This window comes from Aphelocoma coerulescens, chromosome 1 (genome assembly GCF_041296385.1).
Source record: "Aphelocoma coerulescens isolate FSJ_1873_10779 chromosome 1, UR_Acoe_1.0, whole genome shotgun sequence".
Lineage (NCBI taxonomy): Eukaryota > Metazoa > Chordata > Aves > Passeriformes > Corvidae > Aphelocoma > Aphelocoma coerulescens.
The window spans coordinates 100,646,785-100,670,142 of record NC_091013.1 but is presented as its reverse complement, the minus strand read 5'-3'; the positions used below and the strand labels follow the sequence as shown (position 1 = coordinate 100,670,142).

At 44.6% G+C, this 23,358-nt stretch overlaps 1 protein-coding gene across 3 annotated transcripts; it reads left to right on the top strand.

Annotated features, from left to right (window-relative positions):
* The first annotated feature begins 211 nt into the window (after positions 1-211).
* Positions 212-22,329, top strand: TNFRSF1A (TNF receptor superfamily member 1A). Of its 3 annotated transcripts, none has more exons than XM_069021306.1 (10): positions 212-560; positions 14,429-14,630; positions 14,955-15,083; positions 16,049-16,195; positions 18,080-18,161; positions 18,473-18,540; positions 18,753-18,875; positions 19,215-19,252; positions 20,023-20,176; positions 20,760-22,329. In XM_069021306.1, the coding sequence occupies exons 1-10, from the start codon at positions 489-491 to the stop codon at positions 21,059-21,061; spliced, it is 1,317 nt and encodes a 438-aa protein (XP_068877407.1). In that variant the 5' UTR covers positions 212-488; the 3' UTR covers positions 21,062-22,329. The 3 variants fall into 3 exon arrangements, with proteins under 3 accessions (XP_068877407.1, XP_068877412.1, XP_068877421.1); XM_069021311.1 differs by lacking the exon at positions 212-560 and adding an exon at positions 1,911-2,659; XM_069021320.1 differs by lacking the exon at positions 212-560 and adding an exon at positions 11,261-11,279.
* The last annotated feature ends 1,029 nt before the right edge of the window (positions 22,330-23,358 follow it).

Here is a 23,358-nt window from a genome sequence, read left to right as displayed (position 1 = left end):
GGGGAGACAGCACAAAACGGAAGGCTCACGGGTTGAGATAGGGACCAGGAGAGATCACAAAGCGATTACCGTCACCGGCAAAGCTGGCTGAACGTGGGGATATTAATTGAATTTACTACCAACAAAAACAGAGCAGGATTATGAGAAGTAAAATAAATCTTAAAAACATCTTCCTCTCCATCCGACCCTCCCGCCCCCCCGCGGCGCAGGGAGACAGGGGACGGAGATTACGCTCAGTTCATCCCACGTTGTTTCTGCCGCTGCTCAGGGAGAGAGCGGAGTCCTTGCCCTGCTCCAGCAGGTCCCTCCCACGGACTTCTCCAATGTGAATCTTTACCACGGGCAACAGTTCTTCAGAGCTGCTCCAACATGACTCACTCTTCTTCGGGGTGCAGTCCTTCAGGAACAGCCTGCTCCAGCCAGCGTGGGTCGCCCACAGGGTTACAAGTCCTACCAGGGAACCTGTTCCAGTGTGGGCTCCTCTCTCCATGGGTCTGCAGGTCTACTGGGAGGAGCCTGTTCCAGCACAGGTTTCCCATGGAGTCAAAGCCTTCTTTGAGGTATCCACCGGCTCCAGCATGGGGCTCCTCCATGGGTTACAAGTGGATCTCTGCATCCCCATGGACCTCTATGGGCTACAGGGGGATAACCTGCTTCACCATGGTCTTCATGATGACTGCAGGGGAATCTCAGCTCTGATGCCTGGAGCACCTCCTCCCCCTTCTTCTCCACTGACCTTGGTGTCTGCAAAGTTGTTCCTCTTACATATTCTCACTCTGCTCTTCTCTGGCTGCAATTACATCTGCCCAATAACTTTTTAATTTCCTTCTTAAATATGTTATCACAGAGGTATTGCCACCATTTCTGATCGGCTTGGCCTTGATCAGCAGTGTGTCCATCTTGGAACCACCTGGCATTGGCTCTGTCAGACATGTGAGAAGCTTCTGGCAGCTTGTCACAGAAGCCACCCCTGTAGCACCCCCGCTACCAAAACCTGGTTATGCAAACCCAATACAGCTCTGCAGTCTGGGAGTAAAGTGGCTAGGCTGTCAGATGAGCTGCAAGCCACTGATTGTGTGACAGGAAGGTGGGCTCAGTCCCTCCGGGCCTTAGCCCATAGCCACAGGACCTCAGGAAGTGCTGGAGACCTGGCAGGCTGCAGGGAGGTGGCAGGGATGGAGAGAGGCCTGGACCTGGAGTTCTGGTGAAAGCTGGGAAGTGGATGTGCATTGATGCATTTGACATTGGTGTAAATGTCAAATGTGCAGTGGGCTGTGAGGTCTTCCTCCCCAAGCTTGGGAGGAGTCAAATGTGAAGATTCACAGGGATTTCCCTGACATTTGTGTGGTTCTAGAGAATTTTTTTTTCCTTCTTTTTTTCTTGAAGGCTGAAACACCATGAAGATTATATGATGTGCCTCATCCACTCACACAACAGCATGTGCTAAACCTGAAATAGCCCATTAAAAACATTATTTCCTTCTTCACAGATTGTGTGCCAGAATTTTCCCTTTAGGGGCTAATTTTGTATTGTCCTCATTTGAGGCAAGGAAATGAATGGGACAAAATCTTTTCCACCTCTGTCCCTGGAGACGGCTGCAATCTGATAGCAGGTTATTCTGCTCTTTCCTTCCCTTCTGGGACTTGCATCTGGAAAGTCAGAGCTGTTCCAAGCCAAAGTGTGGAAAAAGTGCCCTCCTTGTTTTCTCCTGTGCATGTGCCATCGTTGGCTTCCACACAGCAGGTAAGCAACTCCATAGTAGGAACAGTCTGTGGTGGTGCTTGGATTTCTCCGCAGTAATTCAGGCAGTCCACGGAGTGAGTTGTACCCATTTTGTACTAAAATGGGCAGATTCTTCCAAAACAATGCTTAGTAACTTGATTTAATGTCTTTGTACGGAGTATAGAGACAATTGCAGAAACCAAGGGGAAGTCTTAATGGGCAGCAAATGAAAGGGAGTTCTTTATCATTTAGTCACTTATTCCTAGCTGCATTTTTGTTTTTCAAACATGCTAAGAGGATATATTAAATGAAGTAGGGCTTACACAGAATGTCACGTTGGTTTTGCTTGTATTTGCACTATCTGTACAGCTGGTTCATTGGAGCATACAGAAAAATGTGTGTTTTAAATTAAAAACTACAGGAAGAAATGCAGATCGTAGCTGAAAAATTCCTTTCTTTAAAATTAAGGCAGTTAAGATGCAAGAAGTCTTTCTTACAAGTACATGGTTACGTTTCGCATGGAAAGTACAGCTGAAGGGTGAAACACTCCTGCGTCAAGGGACTTTTAAGATTTCAGTGGACCTCCTCTGACTTTTCCCGTGTGTTTTCTAGCAGCTTTAGCCACTCGATGCACCATCCGTTGCTTTTCTTCAGCTTGTCCATCAGGACCTTTAAGGAATACTACCGACGCCGGTCCGAGCGCGGCGGAGGGCGGGCCGAGTGCGGCGCGGCTCCGGGCCGCCTCCCGCTCGTCGCTCTCTTTCCTGCTGCCGCTGCCAGGAAGTTGGAGACGGGGTAGTCGCTCTGCGCGCTGCTCCGGCCGGCGCTGGGTAGGGCTGGGGCGGCGTCCTCTGGACGTGGCGGACCCTGCCATGGGGATGTAGCGGGCCGCGGAGCCATGCGCGGCCCGGCGCTGCTCCGCACCTCGCTGGGGACGGTAAGTCACGGCGGGGACTTCGCCGCTCCCGACGGAGCGGAGCCGTGCGCCGGCGGGACACCGCCTCGCCCGGAGACAGCTCCGGTCCCGCGGATCTGCAGCCCGCTGCGGGTCCGCAGAGCGGTGTCCGCCGTCGAGCTTTCGGGCCCGGGCTCTCTTCCACCCTCCTGGGCGCCGTCGGGCTCCCCATCGCAGCCTGGCTGCGGACACCCCGCTTTCTGCTCGCCCTCTCCGGGGGGCTGGGGCTCCCCTCTCGGCAGCCCCATGCCGGGGCGGCCAGCGGCGGGGGAGGGCTCGGGGAGTCTGCGGGAGGGCGAGGCGGGCGGTCGTCGTCGCAGGGGAGGCTGGTGCCGGTGCCGGAGCGGCGGGAGCGGCGGGAGCGGGTCGGGCAGCCGAGCTGCGCCATCCGCCGGGCGCCCGCGGGGCAGCCGAGCAGCGGCACCGCCGTGCTCGCCGCCTGCCTCCCTCCGCTCCCGGCCACCGCTGGGCACCGAGCTCGCCGGCGCCGTTTCCGGGATTTATCCCTGACTCAGGGAAAAGGCGTCTGGGCTTACAGGAACGGCGGTGGAGTCCCTGGAGCCCGCGGCACGGCCGTTAACGCGCGGGGCGGTCCGGGCGCCGGGGCTGGCCGGGGGCACCGAGCCGCCCGGGCTGGAATCGGAGCCGCCCGGGCTGGAATCGGAGCCGCCCGGGCTGGAATCGGAGCTGCTCCGCTCCCGCCGCCGCTGTGCGGGGGCCGGGGACGAGCCGCCCCCGCTTTGCTGTGCAGCCGGCCGCACACAAATGCCACTCTGCGGGCGTTTAAACAGAGATTAGTGGGCTGTAGCTACGCCCCAAACCACGGGATTTGTATAAAAGCAAGTTCAGCTTTGCCAGTAGATCTTCTTTAGCCTCCCGGGCGTCTTAGGGCAAGACTTTTAAGCTGCCCGTTTTGATTTTGCGGGTAAAAAGTTGTAAAAGAAGTCGGAGAGTTTTGTGAATAACGTGATTGCCAGACGTGAATGGCTGTCTAGTGTGAGCAGATGTGTGATAAAGCTGTGACAGTGGGGTGGTATCACTCAGCATCATGACATGGCTATAAATTCTGAGGTTACAAGGTCAAACTGTTTATCCCTAAATACCTGAGCATCCTAGTAATACACACTTGCATTTGGCTGCACTGACTTGTAATGTTGGGCTAGTTGTTAATTTGTGGTCAGAAAGGTTGCCTTCTTCCAGCAGGGTTTGGGTTTGGTATTGGGGTTTTTTATTGCTTGAAAAGTTTGGAAACCAGGTAATAGACTTAAAGTTAGCAATGGCAGGACAACACAACTGAGGAGTTGGAAACTGAGGAGTAGGAGCACTTTGACTCTAGCTGTGGATCACTTACCATCTTGGGACCTAGGCAGGATACATAAACTGCTGACTTATGGATAGATTTCAAAGCAGTTACCAAACCTGAAAAGTGTATTTCTGTCTTAAGAATAGAGGTGCACACATTTTGGTGTAAATCAGATACTATATCTGATGTTACTCATTCTATTGGCAAAAAAAAAGAAAAACCTATTGGATTCCCCAAATTCATTCTATTATCTTTAGTTAAATAAGATACTGGAGGAAGTGTCTTTCAGTGGGATTTCTCTTTGAAGATGTTTTCCCCCTCCTGTTTGCATGTAATTTCAAGTTCTCAATAACACTGTACTCCCTACAGATGTTTATCTTTTCAATAAAATAATAGTCTTTTTTTTTTTAAATTATTTTTCAGAGTTTTTCAGGTCTCAACTCTGTTGCATGCCCTTCCATTCCCTTCCATGTCATTTACTTGGCATATCATTCTCTGTTTGCCCTCATTGTGTTTCTTGACCCCCTGATGCCTCTCTTCTATTCTTCTGATTCTTGTATGCTTCCTGTGATTCTTCAGAATTTCCTGTAGCCTGATTCCATGCATTCACTCTTTCTGCCTGTCCTTTAACTCACTTTTAGGTCCTCGTTCTTTTCCCCATGCACTCTTAACTTTTACAGTAGACAAAATGGCATCTGTCTTCACTGAGGCCAGTGTGTTTTCTGTCACATTAAAAGAAAAAAAAAAAAATATATATATATAATGGAAGTTTCATTTATTAAAGAAAGTTCAGTTTTATGAAGAAAAAAGACAGAATAGCCATAAGGGTACTTCTGGCACTGATTTCTTTTCAAAGTAAAGGGAGAAGTTGCCATTTTGAAGTTAGAAGCTACGTTATATAAAAATTGAAAACCAGGCCACCAAGTGCATTGTAAGAAGGAACTGTTGGGCCACCAGCCCAGTAGTGACCAGTAACATCTGCCAAGGGTTTTGGAGCAGGGCAAGTATACAGCAACAAAAAATAAGAATATTTTCCTGGCTTCCAGGGGTCTGGGACTGTAGGAATGTGAAATGAAATGGCTTCTTCATATTTCAGACACACGAGCGTGGTTTTTTTCCTTCTGCTGATGGGTGTGATGATCAGTTTTGGAACCAGGGCAGGTTTCTGGCAGAGCCAGCACTCTCTCAGGGAGTCCCATACCTCAGCTATTTGTTGGCTACAGAAGTACCTCCCTATATTTGTTTTGAACCTGTCTCCTGCTTGTCTTATGTGATGCCTCTTAGTTCTTGGAGGAGACAGAGAACAGTCATCCCAGTCCACCTTCTCTTTGGCATTCATGACTTTGAGCCTGCTACAGTATCCTTGGCTCAGGTTTCTCTTTTATAGACCAGCATTTTTTATCATTCCCTTTATGGCAGCCAGTCTGTACCAATGATGGTCTTTTTTACTTTTCTTTTTATTATATCTGGGTTAATTTATATTCTCAAGATTGGGGACCAGGACTACAGTCCAGATTCAGTCCTTTATATATTGTCATAACAACACTCTTGGTTTTGTTCTCAAATCCTTTCCTAATAATTCATAGCATTTGGTTGCATTTCTGATTGTTTTCTCCAATCAGATTAATTGAACTTTTACAGCTTATCAATCTAATTTTAATTTCTATTTCTAGTAACTACTTCTAGCCAAATGAAACATTTATATTAGGGTCTTTGCTAAGTACAATTATGTAGTCATTTTTCTTCTCACAAGTAACCAATACTGTCAATTTGGATGCCTTTCCCTTTTCATTACGTAATCCATACTTAATAATACTGCATCAGCAGTATTATTTGTGGTGAACCCAATGTTGTCATTTTGCTCTTCCTTACCCACTTTCTTTAGTCATCACAAAGAAGCTTTGTTTGTATTTGGGGCAGATGCCTTGTGTTATCTTTCGTAATCCCTGGGTAGCTGAGTGCTTTCTTTGCTAGCACATATCTTTGTGTTATGGTCTTAGGAACCTGACAGTGGAAAGTACATGTCAAAGCAATGTCACCACATTTCCCTGTTAGAACAAACAGGAATGTATCTGTTCCAATGAGTAGAACTCAGCATTTGACAATTACCTGACTTAAAAATTCACCTAGTGAGTCACTGACAAGGGGCATGAGCAGGTCTGTGGCGCAGTGTGGGCAGGGGCCGAGGGCTTGTGCCCAGCTTAAAATCATTTCAGGATGGAAAAGTAAGGACCCCACTGAGCCTTCCCACGGCTCCTGCTCCATCAGCATTCTGATGTGAGGCTGTACAGCAGCACAGTCGAACTCAACCCTGAGCACAGGCAGGCAAAGTACTGGGGTGTCGAGGGTCAGGGAACTCAGAACTCTGATGCAGTGTTCACCACATTGTGCTCTGAGGGAAAACTTCCAAAGAAATTTTCTTATTTTCTTTATCTGTACTAATATGAAATAAGACCTTCTAACTTTACATACTGTATATATATGATATTTCATGATGTGAAGTCCATGATCTTTATAGATAATCATAATTTCTTGGTTTTTAAGTTAAGATTTCTGAGGCCTTTCTTCATTGTATCAAAGCTATTACCAGTCTTCTGGTTTTACACAAGGCCTTAAATACAGTATTCCTTCATCTGATCTTCATAAAATGGAGGATTATTTATAATAGTGGTTCTTGTTTCTCAATGTGTAAAGCAGAAGTTCTGGTTTCCCTTTCATTTTTGTATAGCAAACTAAAACAAATGTAAACGTCACAGAGCTTTTGGAAATGGCTGAACCAGACAAAGAAGATAAAGCTAAATCCTGCACCCTGATTTCTTTAGCAGCTCATTAGTCTGAGAAGGATATTGGTTTTTTGTCCAAGCTGCCAAGCTGACTAATTTTTTTATGACTCATCAAAAATGCTAGCAGATGACTCATATGTAGAATACTTGTGCATTGGGTGTGTATCATGCTGGATTCTTAAGCCAAGGTAACGTTCAATTAAATATTTTGAGACACTCTAATGACTCATAATGCCTCTTATTTGCAGGTAGTTAATTAGTTTAAAAATTAAATTTGCAAAATGAAAGTCTTTTATGAGAGAAGCGCTTGATTACCTTATTACAACGGAATCCATTGTGCAACTTGGTCCCTGAGGATTAAGGATGACAAACTAAATATATTTATATGAATAAAATATTTATTTCACTGATGATGATTATGCTGAGACTAAAAGACTTCATTCACAATTATTTACAACACAATAGTTATAACTATTAGTATAGTGTACTATTTTTTCAAGCAATATTGAACCAACAGTATTAAATATTGCAAAATAATATTGTGTAGAGGCTGGTATTACTCACCCATACCAACAACTGTGGGCAAATCTCTTTAGCTCAGCATTGAGGAGTGACTTAGAGGGGCATCCCCACTCAGGAGAGGAGTTTCCACACACACTTCTAGAAGGGGTGTATTAGGAGTGCCTGCTGGTAAAATATGTGACTGGGCTGTCAGTCATATGTTTCTAGGCAAGCCATATCAGATCAGCAGCTTTAGAAAACTTATCAATGCTATCATTTGTTGGTTCCTTAATCAGGAACTTCATCATATGCTCACTAGTGTCAGTTTCTTTCAGGAAACATTGTTTTTCACATCCTCAGAATGTTTGGGATTGATGAGTCTGGCTGATCTCAGCATTCTTCAATACCAAAAGCAGCATGACACCCTCTTTTCCATCTACCACTGGTAACTTTTTCTGACAGAGTAAAGTTTGAGCTGTTTACTCCCTCTTAGGCAGAACATCCTGCTATACCTATTAGTTCATGTGAACAGGTGTGGGGTCTCAGGATGCTGTGTGTGGGCAGGAGTAATTTCTTACCATCTAATCCCCATCCTTCCCACTCAGTTTGTTTTCTGTGACTGGCCTTGGTCCACCTCTAGGCATCCACTGACTTTCTAGAAGAGGCAACTGTTGCTCCCAACACAAGCCTCTCCATCCCTTCTTTCCCATCACACTGTCCTACTGATGCCTTTTCCTGGTCGTAAGATCAAGAATCAAACACGGTTTGTAGGGGAAAAGGGATTTTACCTCAGTATTTATTTTAAGGATCCTTAGGTGCATTACATCCAGGTTGAATGCACCTCCATGCACACTGCAATGCACACCCCCAAAAGATCTGGTGTAACATTATAGGTCTTACTAATTAGCATATCTGTCAAAAATTCCCCAATGAGAAAGGCCCCCCTCCCCAAGGAACCTTCCCCTGGATGGTTCTATCTTGGTTTACAGAATGTGTTGTGGAGAGGACCTTGGGGTCTGGGACACACTGATCCCTAGCTACGAAGCTTCTAAAATGTTTAGTCTCTTAGCTTAACAAACAAGTCCAAGAATGTCGGCAAAAAGGACTAAGAATACGGAAGTTATAAAAAGGTATAAAAGGGGTATAAAAGAAAAGGCAAAAAATCATCATGGTATCACAACCTGTGTGTCACTATACCTGCTCCTTCCACCCTTCTCCCTGCAGGCAAGGAGCCTGGCAGGTTGCAGCAGAGCTGAAGCCATTCATGCTGAGTAATTTGGTATTTCCTAGCCTCCTGAGGTCTGGGAACCTCGTGGTAGCCCTGATAAGATGCACTTCCCTGTGCAGTCCCTCTGTTTCAGGTACTGTGTCTTATGTAACTCTGTCCTGAGAACACTGTTCTCAACTGTCCCTTATTTCCACCGTCCCACCCATCTTTCTGGCATCTTGCTGTGTTCTTCACTTTTATCTTTGCCCTTCCTTTCTTTCTTTGCTTTACTCCGTGGGGTATCACCTCACTTATAGTTCTCTGTGCATGGCCTGGTGAGGCAGAAGCAGCAGCAAGGGTGTAAATTGTAGTGGTGGCAGTAATTCAAGAATATTTCAGTGTGAAGGTTGTGGAAAGGCTCCTAACTCCTGTCTCAGCTGTCAAAACTTTGCACAGAAGAGTTTCTGGGCTTGTGCTGTGCCTTTTTTCACTGTAGGTGTTGGGCAGTAGGTGCTGGCGTGAGACATGGTGAGGAACTAGGGTCACCTTACATGTGAGGAGAATGTGCGGGGAACACAGCTGTCACCCACAGAGGTGGAATGTTTCAAGGAAGCAGCATAACACCATATTTTGGTTATTCCTGCAACAGGTTAAGAAGTAAACCCTAGAGCTTCTGCTGAGTCTGTTTTCCTGGGTAGTCCCTGCTCTCTGAAATATGAATCAGTGGTGTGCATCATGTGTGTGGTTTGAATTAGCACTTGGCTTAGGTAATACACATTGTCCACTTTTCTATGAAGCTGTTTAGTGGGTACTGGTTTTTTATACTGGCAAGCGGAGTGTGTTGTACATCTAACAATGGAAAATCAACTTATTTCACTTGCAGAAGACCTCTAAACTTTGCCTTGGCAAGCTCTTACCAACAACTTGAGGCTTCAGTGCTTGGTAAACAGAGCTAAATCTGTCTGGCATCTGATCACCAGCGGTGTTCCTCAGGGCTCAATTCTAGGGCTAGTTCTGTTCAATGTACTTATTTTAGATAAATTTGAGCATTGAGCAATGACTAGTGGAATGAAATTGAACAAGTCCAAATGCTGGATCCTGCACCTGGGGACAGTTACCACCAGGCACAAATATAAACTGTGAGAGGAGTGTCTGGAGAGCGCCCTGCAGGGAGGGCCCTGGGGGTGCTGGTGGGCAGCAGCTCAGTGGGAGGCAGCAGGGTGCCCAGGCAGCCCAAAGGGCAAAAACCGTGTCCTGGGGTGCATCAAACAGCATCACCAGCTGGTCAGAAGGGAGGATCATCTGCTGTGCTCAGCACTGGTGTGGCCTCACCCAGAGTGCTGCGAGCAGTTTGGAGCCTCACAATTTAACGATTTGAAGGTCCCTGAAGGGAAACTGCTGAAGAAATTTCTGAAATCAGGTTCTTATCTCCATCAGACAGATTTATTGGCACAAATCGAGTGTGTTACCTGTAGTTCAAGCCAGATGCCTCAAAAGAGGGACCCCCAACAAAGAAATCCCTGGGCAATTATACCTTTATGACCTAAACTCCTTATCCCTCAGGCGACAGTCTGGACCAAAAGCATCATTAGGGGGAGTCTTCTCACTCTTCATTGGGTCACTGTTTCACTACCAGGTAGTTGCCATGTGGTCACCTTCACATCCTCTTAGGTTGGTTTCGCTGGGGACTTTGGTCAGTTCCATAGTCCATGTTGTAATATGGTTGTTACAGTTCATATACCATGAGTCATGGGCTGTCCACTCTAGCTATTAATTTTTAAGTAATGTTTAAGCTACAGCTTTGTCTATTCTATTATTAATGTTCAGATTTGTATATTCAAGTTTCATCCATCTTTGTCTTACTCTTCACAGCCACATGGTTCAGATAAAGTTCAGCTTGCAGCCTAACAATTCTAGCTACTTATGTCAAACAAGCACTTAGCTACTTCCAAATAAAACAAAATTTTCAACAGCAGCAAAGTTGGTGGGAGGGCTGTTACGCCCTGTGGCTCACAGGAGCATGTCCTGTGAGCATGACAGCTGCTGAGGACTCTGGGCTTGTGTAGTTTGGAAAGATGAAGGCTGAGGGGTGACCTTTGCTCTGTACAGCTTCATGAAGAGGGCAAGGGGAGAAGGAGGTGCTGTTTCCTTCTCCCTGGGATCCAGTGTTAGTACACATGGCAGTAGTTCAAAGCTGTGCCAGGAGGGGTTCCAACTGGACACTAGAAAACATTTCTTTACCAAGAGGGTGGTCAGACAGTAGACAGGCTTCCTAGAGAGGCGGTCAATGCCCCAAGCCACCAGTGTTTAAGAGTGTACTAGTTTGAAAGCAAACCAGTGAGACACTCTAAATCAGAACTACAATTTAATAGGAAAATTAAAAATAAATGCAGTAGTACAGAAACACTGACAGGGTCAGGATACAACCTGACACCCTGTCAGGCAGGATGGTGATAGGAGTCTGATTAGATGGTGGTTGCAGTCCTCCTGAAGTGAGAGATGTGGTCCTGTTGAAGCGGTAGAAGGGTCTGGTCTTCCTCTGAAGGTCCAGTGGTGGGTATGTAGCTCCTGTCCTCCTTACCAGTTGGTAAGGGCTGAGTGTGGTGTTCCAAACCTCAGATTATATCCAGGTAGGACTGCTTGGTTCCTCCCCCTGCGCGGAGCATCTCACGATGGGATGATGTAATTCTGTGAGTCACGCAGTGAGGCTGGATGGCCCATTAACAGAAGATACCTCTCTGGAGGGAGTTATCAGGGATGTGTCATGGAAGAGATAAGGAGCACTGCCCCACCTGGTTTTAACAGAGGGTGATAGAATACATACTTCTGGCTGTATCTTACATCTTAACCTAAGACAAAGAGGCATTTGACAATGCCCTTAACAACAGGCTTTGACTTTTGGTCCGCCCTGAAGTGGTCAGGCAGTTGGACCAGATGACCACTGTAGGTGCCTTCCAAATGAAACAGAACAGGCTATTCTAATTTCATGTGTTATCTGAATTTGATGAAGTTGTTCATTGGTATAAATCAGTGTATTGCTGAACGGCTTGGGGAGCTGCTTAAGATGGTGGTGTTTTTTTTTTTCCACCATGTGAATAATTCTGCTGGATGGCCAAGTCATTGGTTTGTGAGTCACTTGTGGCCTGTGACTGTTCCTCAGATTATGATCAGTAATAACACATTACTCTGGTTTGATTACACTTACAGACATGCTTTCACTTAATCTGAAAAATTGAAAACACTTTGTTGTCTTTTGGCTTTGAAGGTATGTCTGACCAATTTTCTCTGTATTTTTGGCTTAATCTTTGATGCTTTTGTCTTCTTTCTATTGCTGACTTGTGTGATTTATGGGCTGACTGTATATATTCTCATTTCAGGGGATTAATCGCTAGCTAGAGAATCTAGAAACTAGATGTTTTTATTGTTACTGTGTGTCAGACCATCTGTGTGAAGGATCTTTTACCCATTTTCCTGCAAGCAATAAATCTTGTAAGACTGTCAGCTGCTGAAACCATTTTCAGTTTCATTTAGGAGTTGTTGGAGTGCTTTCAATTATCCTGTGGTCAACTCATTAGGTCTGAAATGCTAGCTATTCACATACGTGGTTCTCTTTATTCCTGTTCACCATTTTAGCATCTGGCCTATTGTATATGTCAGAGCTCTTGGAAAAATGATGTTTTAGCTTTGTCAGAGTTGCAAACTCCATCTTTCTTGAGGTTTTAAGTTGCTTTTATGTATGTACCTTTCTCCCCCAAGGCTTTAATTCTGAAAGAGAAACAGGACAGTGTGGGGCTGTCATAGCCATCTCATTTTGTGTTATCTTTTGTTAAGCTTGCTACCACAAAATTGGTATCAGCATTGTGGTTTACCCTTATTGGTTTACTTTGCTTTTGTTATAACTCTTCTAGCTGAAAAAGAAAAAAAAAAAAAAAACAAACATCAAGGTGGGAAAACAGTACAATTAAAGGGAAGGTAGTGTGGTAAAACTTTGTGTGAGATTATATTGGGAGGGTGGTGCTTATTTTCAGAAAGAATTTGTTGATTTTCATCATTCCCATGATCTGACCCATAGAGTACATTGGTACATCTGTAACAGACTCAGAAGCATCAACACATGTATGTCCAGGTGGTGTGGCCAGGATCACTTGTGTGCAAAGAGGAGGACAGAGATGCAGGGTTGAAGAACTCATTGTGCTACTATGATGCCATGATGATTTTTTGTCTTTTCTTTTATACCCCTTTTATATACCTTTTTACAGCTTTTGTATTCTTAGTGCTTTTTGCCTACATTCTTAGACTCCATTTGTAGTTAGGGATCAGAATGCCCCAGACCCCAAGGTCCTCTCCAGAACACATTCTGTAAACTGAGATAGAACCATCCAGGAGAAGGCTCCTTGGGGAGGGGGGCTCACTCGAGCCTCTCATTGGGGAATCTTTGATAGATATGCTAATTAGTAAAAGCTATAATGTTATACCTGATCTTTTGGGGGCGGGAGGGGGGTGTGCATTGCAGTTTGCATTGAGGTGCATTCCACCTGGATGTAGTGTACCTAAGGATCCTTAAAATAAATACTGAGGTGAAATCCCTTTTTTCCTTCTAACCGTGTTTGATTAGTGATTTTAAGACCAGGAAAAGGCATCAACTGTAGTTCTTCATGGTACTATAAACTAGGTTTTGGGCAAATCTTTCATATTCTTCAGGAGTCATCAGTTGGTATGGGATGGATCTTTACTGTAGAAACTTGCTGATTTCAGGTTTCATAAATCTTGGGCCCAGTTTTTACCTGGTTTTGTTTTGTTGTTTTTTGGGTTTTTTTAAACCATTTTGTTGTTGTATGTTTTTTCCTTGTCTGAATGCATGTTTGAAATATATGCCCAGGGTTTGTTTTTCTGTTGGGCCAACAGGCACAGGAGTCATGTTTGTGATATGCTGCAATCTCAATCAATATGTTACCATCCTTCTGGTGCAGGATCTTTTGCTGATGAGTCATTTATGCTGTGGTCTTACCAGAGTGGAGACCTTTTGGCCATTACATAAACAGTATATTTCTCAATTTCACTGCTGGGAATAGTGTCCTGAAAGCAGTGTCCAGGCATCCTTTATTATTCGCACAGGCTGTTCTTTAACCCTTTGCTTATGTGTGTGGGGGTAGACAAAGTCACACTCTCTTGCAGTCATGTAGCAGTCATGCCAGTCTTAATGTTTCTGTTAAGATTGGCATGACAACAGTAATTTTCAAATGAAAAAATAAAAATCAAATCATAACGGAATTAAAAAAAAGAAGAAACTGCACATTTTTGTGTTGGACTGTACAGGCTGATTGTTAACAGCTGCAGTTTAAGAGGAAGAATGTGCATTTGACATAGGGATAAGTCAAAAACCTAAGTTTCCCATGTTTCTAGGTCTGGCTTGCTCTAGGTCTGGCTTGGAAAATTTCCTATACTTTGCTGACAGTGAGATCCTCCTTTGCCATCTTAGTCCAAATTTCCCATCTTGTGTATTTATTCAGTGTAACTGCAAGTACTGGATGCATTCTTCCCTGTGGAACTGTTTCTACATGGACATTTTATTAAGGACTGCCTTCCTTAATAAAAACATTTCTTTGCTCTTGTGTAACTTTTATGCAAGCTGAAGCATTTTCAAGGCATTCCATGTATAAACTGCACATAATGAAAAATATTTGTTTTATATACAACCAATTTGCCATAGAGGCCATTGAAAGACATATTAATATCACAGATGGCAGGCATTGGGTTGTTTGGGTTTATTTTATTTATTTTAATCATCTCCCCACACACATTTGTCAGTGGAGGGTCCCAGTAACAGAATTATCCAAGTAAACTGAACTCATTGTTATGGTTTGATGTAATTCTAAGTGCTGAAGTCAGAGGTGCAGTCTGCAGGGGGGTATAATGTTTTCTCACCTTGTTCCTCTCCTCTCCCTCTCTATTTACAGGTTATTCTGATACTTGTCTGCATGTTGACAAAGGAATCTATAGAAATTACTCCAGTGCCATATACGCTGCAAGCCCCTCGGGTAGCTTTGGATAGAAGAGACCCCTCTAACCCCTTGAGGAGAGAAAAGAAACAGATGCACTGTCAAGTGGGACAATACCTACACCCCAGAAAGACCCACTGCTGCATGAGGTGTCATGCAGGTACACAAAATAAATATAGTAGGCGTGACTTTCACCCTGCAGTCATTTCCCTGTCCTGCACCCTCAAACTGTTGCTTTCCTATAGCTAATCAGCTCTCTCTTTGCTTGGTACCTATTCCTACCCAACTAAATTAGTATTCCTTTTATTTATTCCTATTCCTTATTCTCTTCTTATGGGTCAGTGTCATTGACACTGGTGAGAGGAAGCATACTTGGTCCTTACGTTATCGACTCCAGGGTTTCTTTGAGGAACTGGTGACTCCTGTCCTCCCTAACAACGCATTTGCCTTCCTGCCAGAGCTCTGTTAAGTGATTTTCTTGCAGGTACCTACAAGGCAAAAGACTGTGATCGGCCTGACCAGGCAACTCTCTGTCTTCCATGTGCTGATGGCACATTCACAGCTGTTGATAACACCATGTCTAAATGCTTCCGGTGCACACACTGCCGGACAGGTGAGTTACTGTCAGATCTGCAGGATCTGAGGAAAGTGGTGGTGGATGAGGACTGGGGGGGATGGCAAGATGAGTGAGGGAGCTTGGAAAAGTAAGCAATTGAATGGGTAAGACAGTGTGTGGCAGTGGATTGGGGACAGCAGGAATAAGGGTTACCAGATTAGTACAGTCTGAGATACAGTTTGTGGGCCTTTTTGGCCTTTTTCTGTGAAATTTAGGGGATAACAATACCTGACACTGAACTGTGCCATTAATCAAATCCCTCCTGATGGGAGAGAATTTTCTAAAAGTCCTTGCAAGGAGTTTCAAAGATAAACCGAGACTTTTCCTGGAGTTTCAGTGTTGCCGGATAGTTGTTTATTAAGTCTTATCAGAGGAACAGAGCCACTAGCGTGACTCAGGTACAGCACAGAGCACAGAAAGCAGGAGTGAAGTCTCTCTTTATCAAGATTTACACAGCCTTTTAAAGATAATTTAACCAATGGTTAATAAAAAAGTATATTATTTTCACTTTCCTACCAATTATTCAGTAACATGGGCAGGAACTGTGTAATTCTCTATCCAGTCATTCCAAACTACTTTTACTGCAGAACATGGAGTAGTAGAAGAAGGAGAAGAAGGTTTAGAGAACAACAACAATCCTCCATTTTGATATTTTGTACTCTTATCTATTTACTACAAAGAGAGTCCCAAAACCTCTAAATTTTTCACCCTGTCACAATCTTACATAGTAGTTTATCACCTAAGTCACACCACTGTATTTTCTAGTTCTTGTCTGATTGTTGGTAATTTTTTCCAAGGTTGGAGGTTAGAACAATGTTGTTCAGGGGGGTAAGAACCCTTAAAAACAGGCAGAGAAATATTCTCAGCACTCTGGGTTCCTACAAATACCTATCATCATAACAGTGCTCTCAGTTAAGGTGAAGCAAGAGGTTGGAGTAATCATTTCTCCTTTCTTTCCTCAGAACTCCAGCAGATAGTTGAGACCCCCTGCACCCCACAGCAAGATACTGTATGTGGCTGTCAGAAGAATCAGTATCAGTCTGATTCTGAGTCTGAATTCTTCCAGTGTAGGAACTGCAGCTCGTGTGCCAATGGGATTATTACCCGCTGTGAGTATGGCATGGATATGGCTCTAGTATGGATGTATTGTAGTAGGGTAGACTTTCTGATAATCTGCAGTGCCTTGCACTGAAAGGATGGTAGTTTTGGTACAACTCTTAGGTTTATCTGCCCTCTTTCCCCAAAAAGGCTGCTATTTTTTGCCTGCTCTGGCATCAGTCCCTGTTTCCTATCATAGCTGCTTTCTTTTGTCCTTGACCAGTTTCTTGGTTTTGGCTGTTGTGAGGAGCTACTTTCTACTTAATTTTGGTGCCTCTGCCTTGTGTGTCCTGAAGCAAGGTCTTTCTTTATGCTCTAGAGCAGGTTTCCCCTTGCCTTCCTTGTTTGTCTGTCTCCTGATGCTCACTGTATTTCCCTTACCAACTGCTGGAAACACTTTGAGTACAATGGATGAAAACACCTCTGGTCCCAGTGCTCAGTTGAACTGCTTGTCAGTTGCTGAACCACCACAGTGTTCTGTGCAGTGTTTTAAAGCAAAGAGCTGCTCAGGTAATGCTGAACTATACCCAGTGGCAATGGGCACTATCTTGGGATGACACTGGTGTCTGGGAGAAGGACCTCTGTTAGCTGTCCCAAGGTGCCTCATCTCCAGTCAGGAATCAAAGATCTTAAACAAACACTGCTGTCTGTAGTCTTAATTCTTTCCATGTCCCTTGAATGTCTTCTTTCCACATCCCCTACTGCGGTGACTGAGAAAGCACGAGTCAGTATTGGATGCAACACTAACTAACTTTATTTTCTTGATTAGCTCTTTTATAAGGTCACACAGGCGGACCCGACTGCAGCCAAACAAGATGTCCTACATCCGTGCCCATTCACACACCGACTGCTCTTCCAATTGGCACGTACATACATTCCTTAGTGGTGGTCTTCCAGCCCAGGGACACCCACTCCCCTCTGAACATCTTATTCAGCTGGTCGTGATCCCTACAAAAGATACAATTATAATTAATTTAGTCATTGTTCTTTAATCATCCAGCGGGCCAGTGCTTCCAGTCCAGCTGCTCCCACACCCTACCTTGTCTTGAAGCTATCCTCTCTTCTTTGCAAACTATGCTGCTCCTGATCCCTTTCCCATCTCTTACCCTGCCTAGTGTGAGGTTTGTTGTTTCACTGGTGAATGTGTTCCCGCCTGTGCTCAATCATCTTGTCACAGTTTCCACACTTACGCCTCTCCTCAGGGGTCATCATCGTACGCTGTCTTTGAGCAGCTTCCTTCCCTCTTGGCTGATGTAGAACTGTTTTATTCCTATCCCTCACTCACCACAGAATTTAGCTCCTTGTTCTAGTATGTTTTCCCCTCCTCTCATGCCATTTGATGTTCTTCCATCACTTTTCTTGCCTGCTCCTCCCCACACCTGTTTTAGTCAGGCTCTCTCCTGTGACTTGCTTAGAAGCGATAGTTCTTTAGTTTCTTACCCCTTGCGCTCACAACATCAGAAGAGTGGTTATGTGTCCCGTGGCTTGAAGTGATTTCTCCCTGCCCCAAACTGACTTCCTCACCAGTCCCAGCTGTTCAGGGACCACTTCTCCCTCATCTTGGCCTGACTAATGTAGTTTCCCCTTCCTGTCGAACTTGAGTGACTTTTCCTGCTTTTTGCACATTAGACTAATTTCAGCTGCACTGTAATTATAGTCCCTTTCCAAGCCTCTACACAGGTGCCCACCTACAGGACAGTGGCACTCTTATTTTTATTACTTTCATCCTCCCCCAACTCAGTTTTTAAATGTAGACCAAATCCTTTTCCTCTTCTTCAGTAGCAGGCTTAAAAAAGGATAATCTTTCATCCATCTTGGAGTGGATTTTTTTCCTTTTGTTTTTTTCCTTGTCCAGATTATGGCAACAGTTTCTGTTTGTTTTTTTTTTTCTACAGGTTCAAAGAACAAAGATGCAGTTTGCAGGTGTAAGCCTCAATTCTTCCTGTCACGTAGTAACATTTGCAAGCCTTGCAACAGGTGAGCTTTTTTACTCTGTATTCCCCACCACTGAGTAGGAGAGACAGTAGGAGCTCCACAGGGCAAGGGAATTCTTCTCACGACTCTTTCTATCTAGACACAACTTTACAACACTCTAATTGCCTTTCTGGGGCATTTAGGTCTTCCCCTCTGCCACCTCCTCTCTGTAGGCATCAGCCCACTAAGAACCTAAAGTCACACTGCATTGCTCTGCTTTGCAGGCCCATCTTGACTTGTCTGTTAATTAGGATGGTTGCAAATGGCTAGGGTTTCATTGCACATGTGTTCACCTCTCTGATTTGCTCTTTCAGCTGCACTGGAGAAGAATGCTTGCTGTGTCCTAGCCCAGTGACTACCTCACCGACTTCGTCTGGGCTGGGTGAGTGCTCAGGAGACTGAGGGGCAGCGAATCTTTTCATTGTGGGCTGTTGTTCTGTTAATGCCTTTTGTAAAGGGTTACATTTTCCACTTTGTCAAACCATTATCCTTTATCTCCCTACCATTTGCAAATCTTCACTTGCTATTCTTTCTCCAGCACTTACCTCCTCCCTTCTTAGTCACTCATACATTTGCTCTCTTTCTTTTGTCCAGATGGAAACCTTGTACTTGGCATCCTTGTTGCAATATTTGGAGTTATCTCTATTCTCTGCGTTGCACACAGAGTCTGGAAGCTGGTCCAGAAAAAGAGGATAGTGTCATCTTTCTACTCCTGTGGTGAGTATAGCAGCATGTGCAGTGATACTGATTGGGATGGACATCATTCCCTGTGTGTTTTTGTGTCTGCACACGTGCGAGGGAAAAAGGGGGATCTCCTTACTCTGCTCTGCTGCAAGGCCAGAGTAGCACAAGAACTAAAGAGCCATGGCTCTTGTTGCAGTTCTGCATCCAGGCCCATAGCTGTGACTGGAAGTGCACGTGAGCTTATTTCTGGGACATGTATTTTGCTGTAAAACATTTTTGAGGGCAGGATTGTGAATAGCTGCTTTCCTGTTTTCTCTGGGACAAGAGGAAGTGAAAATAATTTCTGATTTCTTTTTTCTTCTTTCTTTGAAGTTTCTTTGCCACAGACAACCAAGGAGCTGGTATCAGAGGTGAGCAAGATGATGAGTATAAGAGTTATTTTACACTTTAAAATATGTTAGCCTGGGATCTGGAGTAATATTTTTCCCCATGGACTGTTTTCAGGCCTTGTATTTGCAAGTGAGCTGAGTAGTAGGGCTGTTTAACTCAGAAGTCTTTTCCTGTAGAGGGTGGAGCCAGTAACACTTTACTTCCCCTCTTCTGGAGGATGCTTTTCAAACTCCTGGCTTTTTGCTTTTTTTTTCTGGATGCATTTTGTTCAAACAGTTGGTCCTTTATCCACTTTTCTCTCTGTGTACCCCAAGCTTGGAGGATTTAATTAATTTTACTTCACTTCAGATCTTGACTCCACAAGCCTCTCAGTGCTGTTTCACAGTGTTCTCTCAGGTCCAAGGTAACTCTGCAAAATAAGAGGGCCCAGGCAGCAGCTGAGGTGGGGTTTCCACAGCCTCACAGAAGTGGCTGATGGGGAAGGTGGCATGTGGAGCTTCTAGAATGGTGGTGATTTGGGGTCCCAGCCTTACTTGATTTTGTAAAGAAATATTTTTTTCCAGACTGCTGTTTTATGGTGCCAAAAAAGAGTTAAACTCTTTGGGTGCTGCTGGAAAGAAATGTTTGGTGTCTTCTGCTGAAACAAGGCATGTAGGAAGAATTAAAATCTCAGCACCTGCTCCCCACCTATGTCAGATAAATTTTAGCATATAAAGCTAGTGGCCACTTGCAGGAGATAGGTGTATTGTGCTGCTGTGGGTGATTCTAAACTATGTCATGTGTCTTTCAGGATGGGGAAAAAAGAAATGAAATTTCCATCCTTCCTGAGTCCCAGAAAGAAACACAATTGCCAGTAAACACAACCCCATCTGCACCTCTGCTGCAAAGTTCACATGAGTTACCAGACTGTGTCAGACCTGCCAGAAAGACACAGCTTCCAGACAGTAAGTGAAACTCTCCCATCCTTCCCTCCTTCCCCAATCAAACGAGAATGTAATTATGCAGATGCAGCTCAGAGTGTGCTGCACAGACCGTACTCAGTTCACATGACCCGTGTGTGTACTTCACACATGGCACAGTACAAAGGTAGAAGCATGGCCAGAGCCTGTGAGGCTGTACATGCTAAATACCTGTGCAAGGCCTTTCTGTTGTCCCTTTTCCCTGCCAGCAAAATGGATTGTCATATGTGTTGATATGCTGTCAGTCTTAATGTTTCTGGGGTTGTGACCCAGAATAATTTCAATAATTCATTCTTTTTCAAGAATATATAGCAGCAAGGCCCTAAGCATATGTGCTTAACTCTGCTCATAACCTTTTACAAGAGCATATGGAAACATTCCCATTACATTCTGAGGGATAAGAGCAAGTCTGGACATCGCACAAGTCTGTGTGGTTACTCTAAAGAACTGGAGAAGACTTGAACAAGGGGGGCACTGCAAGATCCCAAGGCCCCCTCCAGCCCTGGATTATTCACATTCTACTGAGGCTGCAGGATCTTGGTTCTCACGCTTTTCCCTCTTTTCTCAGACCCTGCTATTCTGTACACTGTGGTGGATCACGTGCTGCCCTCTCGGTGGAAGGAGTTCGTGCGGCGCCTGGGCCTGAGCGACCACGACCTGGAGCGGATTGAGCTGGAGCACCGGCGCTTGCGAGATGCCCAGTATGAAATGCTCAGACTGTGGAAACTGCAGATGGGCCGTGCTGCCACTGTGGAGCACATCAGCTGTGTTCTCAACCAGATGGAGCTCAGTGGCTGTAGTGATGCTGTTCAAGAGGCTTTGCTAAACCAGAACTCTCCTCAAACTTGCAGCCTCCACAACCATCTTTAGTGTATTTGTGCTTTAGCTGCCTTTGACTGTTAAGATGGGATCATAGCTCTCTTCCTTTCCCTTTATCTCCCCATCTTTCTAACACTCATCAGCTGGTTTTGTTGGGGACAGCAGATTATGCTGGAGGAAGGCTGAGGTTTGCTTCTCAACCACCATACAGTTCAACACCTTTAAGCCACAGCAGACCTCTGCAACACCTCCTTTCCCAAGGAGGGAAGGCACCTCATAAAGGAAGTGGTGTGTGGACTCTGACCAAGATGCAAACGGGAGCTCTGAGTGACTCGATCACAGATCAGCTTCTATGGACAAGTTATTGCTGAAACAGGTGCTCCACACATCATGGGGTGGGTAAACTTGTAGGGTGATTTGGTTAAGCCAACTGTTCAGATGTTAAAGTACTCACTCACTTCTTGTGGATTTCTTTTTCTGCGAGATCAACCAGTTGAAATGGCTCATATTGCAGCCTTTTGATTGCTAAATCAGACTCAGAGGAAGTGGTGGGAGGATGTGCCTGTTTGTTTCTGGGAGCAGGAGAGGATTGCCCCCTCTCGGTGTCAACTAGTAGGAACTAGTAGGTGTCTCTGTAGCAAAAGACTCCTGGAGATTCAGAAGTGGTGGTTCTCTCTGTGAGACACATTATCCTTTCCACACCATTTCCCTCAGCTTCCAGAGGAGTAAGGATTCCAAGCCAGTGAGTCAGATGAGAGGGTTGGTGCTCTTTTTCTCAAGTTTTTTTTCTGTATCTAGAAACCATGTAAGTTAGCATTAACAAAACACCTGCCTGTGTGTTTGTCCAAGTGCAGGGTGGGAAGGAGTGTGCACATCTGCCTGGGTGAGGTGGCACCTATGCACCTGGTAGCATGAGCACCTCTGCAAATCCGTGCTTGCACGCAGGTCAGTAGGCTCGTGTCTGCCTGCTTATCTACCTATGGATGATTCAATGAATCTAACTGCAAATGGGACTGTGTATGTGTCTCTATAGATGTTTTAGCAACTGTTGAATAACTTCACACTACTTCCTGGACTGCATTCTGTGATTGCTACTTGGGTGTGAGAGCCATTTGGTACCATCTCCAGGCTCTCACCATCACTTTCTCATTGGAATTACCCTGGGTGAACCAGACAAAGAAAAAATCAATTAGCCTGCACCAGGTGCAGGCTGTCCACACTTTTGTAACATGAACTTTTTTAGTCTCTAATCCCTTGACCAGAGAGAAACTTTCTATTGTAAATACACTAAATGTTCTGAATTAAAATGAGTATTTTTACCTCTGTTCTGGTTTTGCTCATATCAGCGTCTTTTCTGTGACTGTGGCTGGGGGCAGAGGAAGGGGAATAATTTCTAGAAGTGGCAAGAGTGGGTGGCTTAGTGGTCTCATGTATTTTTTTTAAAAATACCCAAGTTTTATGTACTCTGGTATGTTGAACTTAGCTGACCCCAACTCACAAGAAGCTAACTGAGGGCAGGAAGTAGGACTGAAATGAAATGCAGTTGCAGGTCTTCTCAGATATTCAAGAATATGAATGCCAGTTTAGACTGAATTTTTAAACAAAATACAGTGAGTCATTTTGGATTGTATCTGGCTTTTTAAACAGGAAAATATCTTTTAATAATAATAATAATAGGTTATACTTTAATGTTAATCTTACATGTTTTTGTCTGAGGAACCAAAGCACTGTGTTAAAGAAGCAAGGACTATTCCTACTCCACTTGAAAGTTTCCTACTTGAAATTTGGAAGTTCCTGACAGTGACAAAGCCAGGAACTGAAGTCAGTTTTAATTCCCAGTTTGAGGCTTTGTTTTGCTATGCCTACATCCCATTTTAATTGAGGATGATGTTGTTGTTGCTTTTTTTTTTAATCAGAGACAGCACAAAGCTCACTGTAATACACTTTTTCTTTCACAATTGATGTTCAGCAAGCACAACTGTATGATCAGTGTGAGAATTATTAGAAGTACATGCTGTTGATTGAAAGTGCTTAAGTGGGGAAATTCTCAGAAAACTTTTTCGGGTATGGTATCTAAGCTTTGGGGTTTTTTTCCCTACCTCAGACTGTGTAATACATCTTTTAAAATCCAGGTGTTTCAAAGCTCTTGGCACAAGGTAAGCCACAAGCAGCAGGCCCCAGGCCACTGCTTGGTTGCCAGTGGCTTCATGCAGGAGTTTTACAGAAATCAGTGGCTACGAGATGTTTCAGAGAATGCTGAAGACCCTTTCACGGTAATGAAGGCAACTTGGGTGGGTAATGGATGTGAAGATGGGAGTGGAGGCTCCTCGTGCTGCTGCCTCTGAGCC